The sequence below is a fragment of the Limulus polyphemus genome, unplaced genomic scaffold, assembly GCF_000517525.1.
Source record: "Limulus polyphemus unplaced genomic scaffold, Limulus_polyphemus-2.1.2 Scaffold5531, whole genome shotgun sequence".
NCBI lineage: Eukaryota > Metazoa > Arthropoda > Merostomata > Xiphosura > Limulidae > Limulus > Limulus polyphemus.
In genome coordinates, this window is record NW_013671141.1 from 29,100 (window position 1) to 39,695 (window position 10,596).

The 10,596-nt window shown below is 32.0% G+C and overlaps 1 protein-coding gene across 1 annotated transcript in view; it reads right to left on the minus strand.

Annotated features, from left to right (window-relative positions):
- LOC106472693 (ionotropic receptor 25a-like) overlaps positions 1-10,596 on the minus strand; it is a gene marked incomplete at its 5' end in the record, with an annotated part of 49,178 nt that overhangs the window by 11,704 nt on the left and 26,878 nt on the right. Inside the window, 2 exons of the mRNA XM_013933345.2 lie at positions 1,568-1,700; positions 6,381-6,580. Of these exons, the coding sequence (XP_013788799.1) occupies positions 1,568-1,700; positions 6,381-6,580 (333 nt within the window). The remainder of the gene's footprint in view (positions 1-1,567; positions 1,701-6,380; positions 6,581-10,596) is intronic.

Consider the following 10,596-nt stretch of genomic DNA (forward strand, 5'->3'; position numbering starts at 1 on the left):
CGGCTTGAATGAGTAATTAAGAAAAACTTTAATATAAATTTAACATAACAGCAAAAGTACAAACTTTCGACAAGGGTTTGTCATCATTACGTATGTTAAACTTATATTAAGGTTTTTCTTCATTACCTATTCAAGCCGTCTCCAAACATTATTAGTCTCCAAGTGGGTTCCTCGTAATCGAAATTAACTGTTGTGAGGTTCAGTTATAATAAACCTGGTGGCACAGGACGGAACCAAATGCTGTCTACTACGTTACTTAAAATGTACCCCCCCCCCAGTGGCACAGTGGTATGTCTGCGGAAATACAACGCTAGAATCCGGGTTTCGATACCCGTGGTGGGCAGAGCACAGATAGCCTATTGTGTAGCTTTGTGCTTAATTACAAACAAACATACTTAAAATGTAATTTATTTTTGAAATTCTGGGTTTTCTTTTAATTGAGTTTGGAGGAGCCCCCAGTAGCACAACAGTTTAGAGGATTCCTAGGTTATTCAAGTAAACATATTTTGATTCTTTCCCTCTTGCTGTGACGTTGTTCGTTAATTAGTTAATGTGCAGCATTTGTTAGGGTGCAGCTATTAACGATATTAGCTTTCATTAGTGTTCGTTTTATACTAGTATACATTTTAAAATACAACACAGAACTATTAGATATGATTATTTTTGTTGTATTTGAAATGAACACGCTAATTGTCGAAACATTCGAAAGTTCCAACTGTCCACTGTAAACTGTAAATATATTTAAGTATTACTATTTGGTTGAAAAAAAACTTCTTATTTATACAGATTTTTGTAGGTTTCCTCAATAGACATTGAGCTTGTTATCATTAAAACATCTACGTTATGAATTCAAAACAGAAAATTGTCTGGTTTGTATCATAAGTAATACTGTTCGATCATTACATTTAATTACTTATGCTAATTACTAAGTATATATATGTTTAGTTCTGTTCTATGTAGGTAACATACTTTTATCAGAAGATAATATGAATTAGGATTTAGGAATAGCCCTGATGTTTATTCGAACTGTTAATTCCAACTCGACACTGTTATCATTGTTTCAAAATAGGATTTCTAACTAGCTTGCGATTCTGTGTAATATGATCTTTTCATTAGCCTTATAAATCTCTGGATCTGCTGGAGAAGGTATAGCGAAGTTATAGACACATATAACTTATCTCAGACCTTTCAGTCTTGCTACACCACTAAACATATTTTTCCAATTACCAATAAATGAAACCATATAACCCGAACGCTTTCTAAAGGTGGACATTTCTTCTTCAAGGGCAAGGTATCTAACAGTCTTCTATGTCTCTCTATGGCTTCTTTAAGTAGGTTTCGATTTATTATTTCAACTAATATATCTGTGAGTGGTGGGAAAAAAGTATCCTAAGGGTAATTTTAATTTAATAATTATATGGTATCAAAACGTAGTTGTAAGAATCCTGAGAATACAAAACGTAGTCGAGTTTGGTAATTAACAGCATGTGCAGTTTGTGTTTTTAAAAAAAAATCAACAAAATTGAACTTATTAATATAAGTTAGTAAGTTAACAAAGTACACTCACGCACTAGATAACTGGTCCCTAAGGTACGACCCTTCTTGAACTGCGATAGCCATTGGTTTGCGGCTAAATTCGTTTCCTACTACCTGCAAGTCACAGTCTGAGTAAGCTGCGTACTTAACTTGAGTGGAGTCGGCTGTTGAGAAGAAAATGCTGTTTAACTTTTCTATTCCTTTAGAAGTTAGATTTATAATCTTACTTTTAAGTGATATTGCTAATTAATCAATATCTACACCAAATTCTAAGTAATTATTTATCAAATGGTGATAACCTGATTAATCACAGATAAGAAAAAACGCGGACGAAAGGATTTTTGTATTTAATAAATAAATTAAATTATAGATTAATGGATTTTTTGTAGGAACATTTCTTGTTTGAAAAAAATTGGTCAAAATAAACAAGCAATTAACATAATATCTATAACGTGACATGAAACATACTTAACATTATCCTGCAAAGATTCACACTTTAAGCTATAAGACTGTGAAGTATGTAGCAAGTAGGTTGACAATAGCCTAGTTGAAATGATAGATACTTAACATTATCCTGCAAAGATTCACACATTAAGCTATAAGACTGTGAAATATGTAGCAAGTAGGTTGACGATAGCCTAGTTGAAATGATAGATACTTAACATTATCCTGCAAAGATTCACACATTAAGCTATAAGACTGTGAAATATGTAGCAAGTAGGTTGACGATAGCCTAGTTGAAATGATAGATACTTAACATTATCCTGCAAAGATTCACACATTAAGCTATAAGACTGTGAAGTATGTAGCAAGTAGGTTGACGATAACCTACTTGACATGAAACATACTTAACATTATCCTGCAAAGATTCACCCTTTAAGCTATAGGAATGTGGAACATATAGCAGCTAACTTGACAATAGCCTACTTTTCGGTGATTGCATGCGTTTTCTGTATTGTTATTTTATTCTAGGATCTATGAAATTTTCTTATAAACATATCGTCCAGAAAATCGTAAAGTTTTCTTTGTTTCTCTTTTGTCCTTTACAGATAATAGTTGCTTCGCTTGCGGTGGATATTGATGTAACAAGGTCAAGCTCCGCAGTGTCTGTCACACGTAGAGCAGATGATATGTAAAGATTACGACCTCTTTTCATGAGAATGACCAGCCACGTGGTAATACTATTCGCTATAGGCAAATCAAAAGTTTCTGTTAGTTAAAAATTACTACATAGGATCTCAAATTAGTAATTTTATGGGAAAAAAATCTGATCAAATCGCAAGTATAGTAGCAGGTATAGTACAGCGTCCAGAAATCAAGTATGCACACTGCATCTGTCTATCGAATTAAATAACGATTGCTTTCATTTTTTATAATTCATCATGCCTAGTATGTTTTCTAATTGAACTCGGTTATTCTAGTTAAATTCACAATCACTTCGTAACTTATCCTGCTGATCCTCCTGTTATAAAGTGGACCTATGTAACACTTTGAAAATATCGCAGAAAGGAAAGAGAAAATTTGATGCAGTAACCAAAGATTATACTGTTTTTGCTAACGTGCATATTGCCTTTAGCTGAACTGTTGAGTTCAACAAGTTTAAAATGAAAGCTTCTTACTGAAAGCATGACATTTTAAGACTACTGAAACCATCCAAGTATAACACAAAATGTCTGGACTGTGTTTGTCTATAGAATTAGATAAATATTGCTTTTATTTGTATAACACAAAGTGTCTGGTCTGTATTTCTTTATAGAATTAAATAAAGATTGCTTTCATTAGTATAACACAAAGTGTTCGGTCTATTTAATCCTTTTGAATTATATAAATATTACTTTCATTAGTATAACACAAAGTGTCCGGTCTTTAGTAAATAAGTATTTCTTTCGTTAGTGTAACACAAAGTGTAACAAACTTTCTTCTCCTGTTATAAAGCGAACTTACCTCTTATTCTTAGACGAATACCTTCACTCTCCTAAAATTTCTTACAGTTTAAAGGGTAAGTTGTTAGGTTACGTAGCATGAAGCAGGCTGGGTTAATGAAGCTTAATTTTAATGAATTTATTTTTATAGGCAGTTACTACCAAGTGTTTAGTAAAGGTGCAAAACTGAATTCACTTCAATGTTCTTTTACAAATGTAAATATCTGTACTATTGTTGTATGCCAACCGTTGTTGCTTTTTGTGTCTCTGGGACATCTGAGATAATATAAATCATTTCAAAAAGAAGGAATGGCCATTGAGAGAGAGAATTAAATACCAGGAAAACAGAATATTGAGCATCAATGTTTAGTGAAACCCCAAAATGTGTTCTGGCCCACTTTATATTAAACTGGGACTCATGAAGAATTTTGTAAAAGGTATGAACAAAGATTGTAATGGTTTCAGGTATCTGTCTGATAAATATCCAAAAATCAGTGAAGTAAAAATGAAAGGAGGTATCATTGTTGGGCCACAGATTCAGGCAATGCTGATGGATGGTGATTTTGAAACAGTAGTCAATCAGAAAGAACTTGCTGCCTGGAAATCATTCAAACTGGTTGTCAAAAATTTATTAGAAAATCACAAAGATGAAAACTATGCTGTGATGACTGGCGATATGCTCAAGAACTACAGGAAAATGGGGTTTAGATGCACTTCTTACACTCACATTTACACTTCTTTCCAAATGATCTAGGTGCAGTAAGTAATGAGCATGACGAGTGCTTCGACCAAGATATTGCTACAATGGAATAGTGATATCAAGGACCATGGAATCATGTGATGATGTGAAATTACTGTTGGTTCTTACAGTGGAAAACTGAGAACGTACGCAAAAGGCACAACAGGTTTAGCAGATATTTTGTTACAAAAACTAAAAAATAATATCATGAAAGTTCTGGACATATTTGTTTGTATGAAATTAAGCACAAAGCTACACAATGGGCTATCTGTGCTTTGCCTACCACGGGTATCGAAACCTGGTTTTTAGCGTTGTAAGTCCGCAGACATACCGCTGTGCCACTTATCATCTTCATCGCTTTTTAAAACTAGTATTGCTATCATGTATTGTTTTTGGACACTGAATAAATATAGTTATTAAAGAAAATGTTTTTATTTTCACGATATATAAAAATATTTTGAACTAATATGGACTGAAGTTATGTAAATTCATGATTAATGAAAGATTATCTTTCATGCCAAATTTGGTGAAGATCCCTCAACGAAGTAGTGGTAGAAAAACAAAAACTCCCATAAAAACCGCAAAACGCAAAACTGAAATTTGTATGTATCCCCGCATGGACCTAATGAGCTTCCATACCAATTTTGGTGAAGATCCATCCACGCCCTGCGAAGTAGTTACATGAACATAAAACAGACAACAGACACTATTATTATATTTATATAAATAAATCTATCAGAACTCGAAAATTAGAGGTGATCAGTAATTTTCAAGATATTTTTTTAAAATCGTCAAATTACTCATAAACAGTTGCATTTTTCCAGAGCAGAGAAATTATTTTTTGTTGCGCGATAATTGGTTATAGTGTTATGCGATTTCTGATTTTGAAGGCTAAGTTATTAAAGCGTAAAAGATTATTAAGGATAAGACCTTCTATATAAGTACTATCTAACTTTTTTTAATCCATGGACTCACATTGTGAATAATTATTTTAACTAATTTGAAAAGAATATTTCTATTGGTTAGTTGTCTAAGATGTATTTTTAAAAGTCGAGATAAGAGTGAGAGTCATTTGGCTATTGAAAAATATCGGTCACCATCGTTTTTAATAATTAAAATGACAAAAAATAAACTTCATGTTTACTGTAATCATACTTGAATTCAACGTTTTCGTCAAGATCGCTTAATTTTCCAAAAATAGGTCAAAATGTATATATTTTTTGTTCAATTATTACATAAATTAAATAAATTATATAATTCTTTACCTGTTATTTCTAATGTAAAGGTTGTCCACATGACATTTACATTAGAAATAACTGGTACAGAATTATGTGAAGGTTGTCCACATGACCAAGTCCCTTTTAAACTATCCTATACATCCACGTCTAGAAAATCAATAACAATCGTAAAATGAATGAATATAATCTCTTGCTGTTGTTGTGTTATTTACAACTTTATCCAGACAAATTCAGTAGTTAGGAGTGCTTATATTGTTGCAGCATTCCTTACAGAATGTTGTATGTTTGCTACTTTATATAGGAGTCGGAAGTAGAGACGAGTCACTTTAGTTTTGTCTCATATTGAAGTGTTGCTTCATAGTAAACCTTTGCATTAAAGTCAGAAGTAGAGAGAATAGTCACTTTAGTTTTGTCTCATATTGAAGTGTTGCTTCATAGTAAACCTTTGCATTAAAGTCAGAAGTAGAGAGAATAGTCACTTTAGTTTTGTCTTACATTGAAGTACTGCTTCATAGTAAAACTTTACATTATAGTCAGAAGTAGAGAGATTAGTCCCTTTAGTTTTGTTTTACATTGAAGTACTGCTTCATAGTAAAACTTTACATTAAAGTCAGAAGTAGAGAGATTAGTCCCTTTAGTTTTGTTTTACATTGAAGTACTGCTTCATAGTAAAACTTTACATTATAGTCAGAAGTAGAGAGATTAGTCACTTTAGTTTTGTTTTACATTGAAGTACTGCTTCATAGTAAAACTTTACATTAAAGTACAAATATGGGTACCCACGTTAAAAGCCTGAAAAGTTACTTAAAATTGTGGTTTTCACTCAACCTTGACATATTTAAAATTTCTATGTAGCTACTGTTATTTACTCATGTATCAACATAGGCGTCTGTCCTAAAGCCTAAATTTAATTTAAGTAGGTTAAAAGACAGATCACTAACTAACCAATGAAAGCAAAACCCTCGTGGGACCCTTTAGATTCTTTCACTCTCTGAACTCCTTCTTCAAAAGTGAGGGGCATGTTAGCTTCCTTTATTGTGAGCCAGATCTTGGTGTACTTGTCACTGATGGGGTAGTCCCAAACAGCTAGCTTGGCTCGTTCTGTGATACTTAGAGAGTCATTCAGTGACATATCTTTCCAGATTCTAAAATGAAAGAGAAGTCAAATGTGCTAGCTTTCCTTAGAAATATTTCAATAAAATCAATAACTCATTTGACAATTAAAATGACATGATTACGCTAAAAAATATTACTAAACTTGATATGATTTGTCCATCAGTTTATTCCTGGTAAAATGATTAAATTATTCATAGACATATCGAATAAACAATATATAACTCCGAATAACACTGCAGTGCTTCAAAACAAGCATTTCTTAACGATAACACAACTAATATTATGAACATTTTGTGACAAGAAAGTCAAATCTTTAGGGTCTCTGTCTGAAGTAATACTCTTAACAACTGGTGGGAAAAAGATGAAATACGTTACTATTTTGAGGTATTGCTATAAACAACCGGTGAAAGCAGATAAAACACGTTAAGATTCAGTGATCTCAAAATTTTTCATAAGCACAGAAAATCTGCTGAAACTCGTTCTAGTATTGTACTCTCAACACCTGGTTACAGAAAAAGGTGAATTTGTGTTGAGGTTTGTTGTGCAGACCTACTCTAAAGAAGTGGTAAACATGTAAACTCACTCTCAGCTGTAATAATGTACCAACTGGTGACAAATACGTAAAATTAGTTAATACTAAATATAATATTGTTATAGCTGAAATAGCAACTAAATTCATAGCTAGTATAGATAACGTATATATATATTTTAAACCATTTTATGAATTTCCTTGCATGTAATCAATCGCACTCATGTCAACTGGATCTTACAAGGTAGTAAACACGTGCAATTTTTTCTATACAGGTGAAGGTTACATTCTGCAACCTAAGTCCCAAGTTAGCCTGAAGTATTCTACTTTTTATTTTAATATAGTATTTTTCAGAATTTTACAGTTATTCTGGTACCTCGTAAAGAAACTTGTTATATTGTTTCCACTCTAGCTAACATTGTTCTTTGTTATTTGCCCCCCAGTGGCACAGTAGTATGTCTGCGGACTTACAACGCTAGAATCCGAGTTTTGATACCCGTGGTGGGCAGAGCACAGATAGCCCATTGTGTAGCTTTGTGCTTAATTACAAATAAACAATAAATAATCTTTGTTATTCCCTTTCAATAACACCTGGTATGCATTTTGTGGTTACGGCTGTAAAGCTGAATTTTAGGCATGAATTTCGACAGTAGTACCTTCCAGTACTAGTTCACGTGATACCTTAACACCAAGATCTCTGTTAAACTTATGTGCATGGGTCGATCCGATGGACAAACGCTATATTAGAAAATTATTGTTTACTATAATTCTGAATTTACTATTTGATAATGTTTTGGTAAAATGAAAAGTTTATTGTACATAAATAATCACAATTGTTAATAAAGTAGTTCAACCAAAAATTTGTTTGTGACTTTAATAATTTGTCTAACCCAGACTCAGACTATTCTGATATCAAGATGATTTCCAAGTTAAGAATATAAATACTCTTTTCATCTTACAATTTTCATATTTCATTTTAATAATCTCTAGAGCCTCCTAAATGAATATCTAAAGTTATTTTTTGGTCTGCTATTTGCAGATTATCAGTGAACATTACAAGTCTTTCGTACGCAAAATATGAGATTTTTATCATATTTTAAGATATTTTAAGTAATGTTTTTCTTATGCAGTTTTTTTTCGAAAGTTGACTATCCAACATGCTAAATAAATTTGATTTTAAGATTAAAAATACTTTTATGCATTAGAAAATTTTCAAATTTCATATGCGAAATATTTATAACCTCCAGATAATTATCAAACTTTTTTTTAGAAAAAAAAACATTATATTTCATCTGTTATTTTCAATATTATATCTCTGTACGGATTCAATCGATTTGACCGACCTCGTAACCATAAAAAGTAGGAAATATATATAAATCAAGGTTTTTCCTTCTAGAATGACTGCAAACTCTAACACGAAAATGAAAATGTTTAGTCTAAATAGCTTAAATCTCGTAATATTATACACCTATATATATTATTATTGACCTTTCAGCCGTGCTTGACTAACATTATGGAAGTTACAATGACCCGGCGTACGTGCACTCACGTTACAGTATTCCCAGTGTATAAAAATTTCCTTTACAAAGTGACCTCTTTTGGCTGTGTTCTAGTGGAACAGTATTTTGTAAAATGTAGTCACATTTCAGTCACGATGCATTATATATCTATCAATATTATTATTACTTACAAATAAGCTCTTAAGTTTCAATAAATTTTCTTAAAACATAGAACAGTAAATAAAGAAATATTGAAAACAATTATCTCTCTAGTTACAAACGTGTGTGCTACTTGCCGTAAGTTGCTGTACCTAATCAAATTTCGCACGTGGTGGACATAAAATGAATTATTTCTTAGCTTCTATATATATATATATATATACTTTAACCCTACCGACATCGCGTTTGTAGATTCGCATTCAAAATTTCATTGAACTACTATTTTATGAATGTATGTCAAGAAGTTTGGTATCAAATTGGAGATTATAATTTCTTAATTTAGAATCAAATATTAAAAAAATTCTAAATATCAATTTTTGTGGGTCACGTGGTATGTTGAATGTAGCATTGGTTCAAATTAGATGTTTGTGATGTCTGTAGTGGCTTACAATTAGATAGTCAAATTACCGATATTTATAAACTAGAATGTAAGATAAGAACCTCCTACCCTTTCTATTTTTAGATATATTAATATATTTATTGACTCAACAAAGGTGGCCCCGCCCACTTCTTCAATTTTTGAAAATACTTTCTTACGTACACCTACTTCGCCCAATGACGTGTGTAGAACCATTCGAAAGCTAAGTCCCTAGTGGTTTTCTCAGACTCTGCAAAGTATTTGCGCGGAAACTCTTTCTTTTCATGCTAGATTCCAAGCGGTAAGGTAAGTCTTTAGTGAACTCGAAAAATCATATTTTTTCAGACCCAAATACAGCTTATTTACATCTTAATAAATTATAGTAGAATTCTATGGTATTTATATAGTAATTTATTATTATTTGTTACTTTAACAGTTTTTAGCGTATTTACTGAAAAATCATACAAGTCCTTTCATTACATTCATTCTAAAGGTGAAATCTTGTATTTTATTTTTTCACAATAACTTGTACCAAGCATGGTACGGAATCAGGTGTATCTTTTCGTAGTTGTTGCCATTTTTATTATGACAGTGAAAAAATTGCCACTTTTGGGGTGTAAGAGCAGGAAGGCAAGGGCTTGAATTCACCCAGCCTTATGCTCGTCACTGGTTTCAAAGCAAGGCACCATGTTAAAAATAAGGGATATAAGAAACTTTTCTCCAGTCGTTTTTAACGAGATAATATCTGGTCAGTCAAACAAGTGAGTATTTTACATAATAACCTTTAGACTATAAAGTTGAAGATTGTCGCGGATGTATGTTTTAAGTAATATAAAAGGTAAGATTTCATCCTATGTGAAACAAATAATATTGTTTGGATTAGGCTAATCATTTATAACTTTGTACATATCGGAATGCGAACTTGGTGTTTACCATATCTAAACCAAACCGAAACTGTAAATGAACATGAATCGAAACTTGAACCATTCTTTAGCTGTGGACAGTCATAAAACACACAAAAGATCTACGACAAATATTTAAATTACAACACACTTGAAGGAAAGCGTCTAGAATTCTTTATCTTATATTCATGAAATTTAAACTATGGGCTATATCACGAGACGAAGTAACTTCTTTTTAGTGGGTATTGAGAAACGAACCATCTTTCATGTGTTATTTTTAATAAATTTATATTTATTGCAAGTTTGTGAGTCTAAAACTGCTATTAATGTCTGAGGACAAATCTTTTTACTGATTAGGTGTATCAACAACCTAGTAAAGATTTAGTGCTTTAATTTTTTACAGAAACAGTTTTATAAACATAGAAGTGTTATCCGTTTTCAAAACGTCAAAAGGCAAGAGTTACGTAATGTTACGACAGCGGAAGTCACACTACGCTGGGAGCATTCGCGCTGGAGTTTCTCGAAAGATCATGAATTT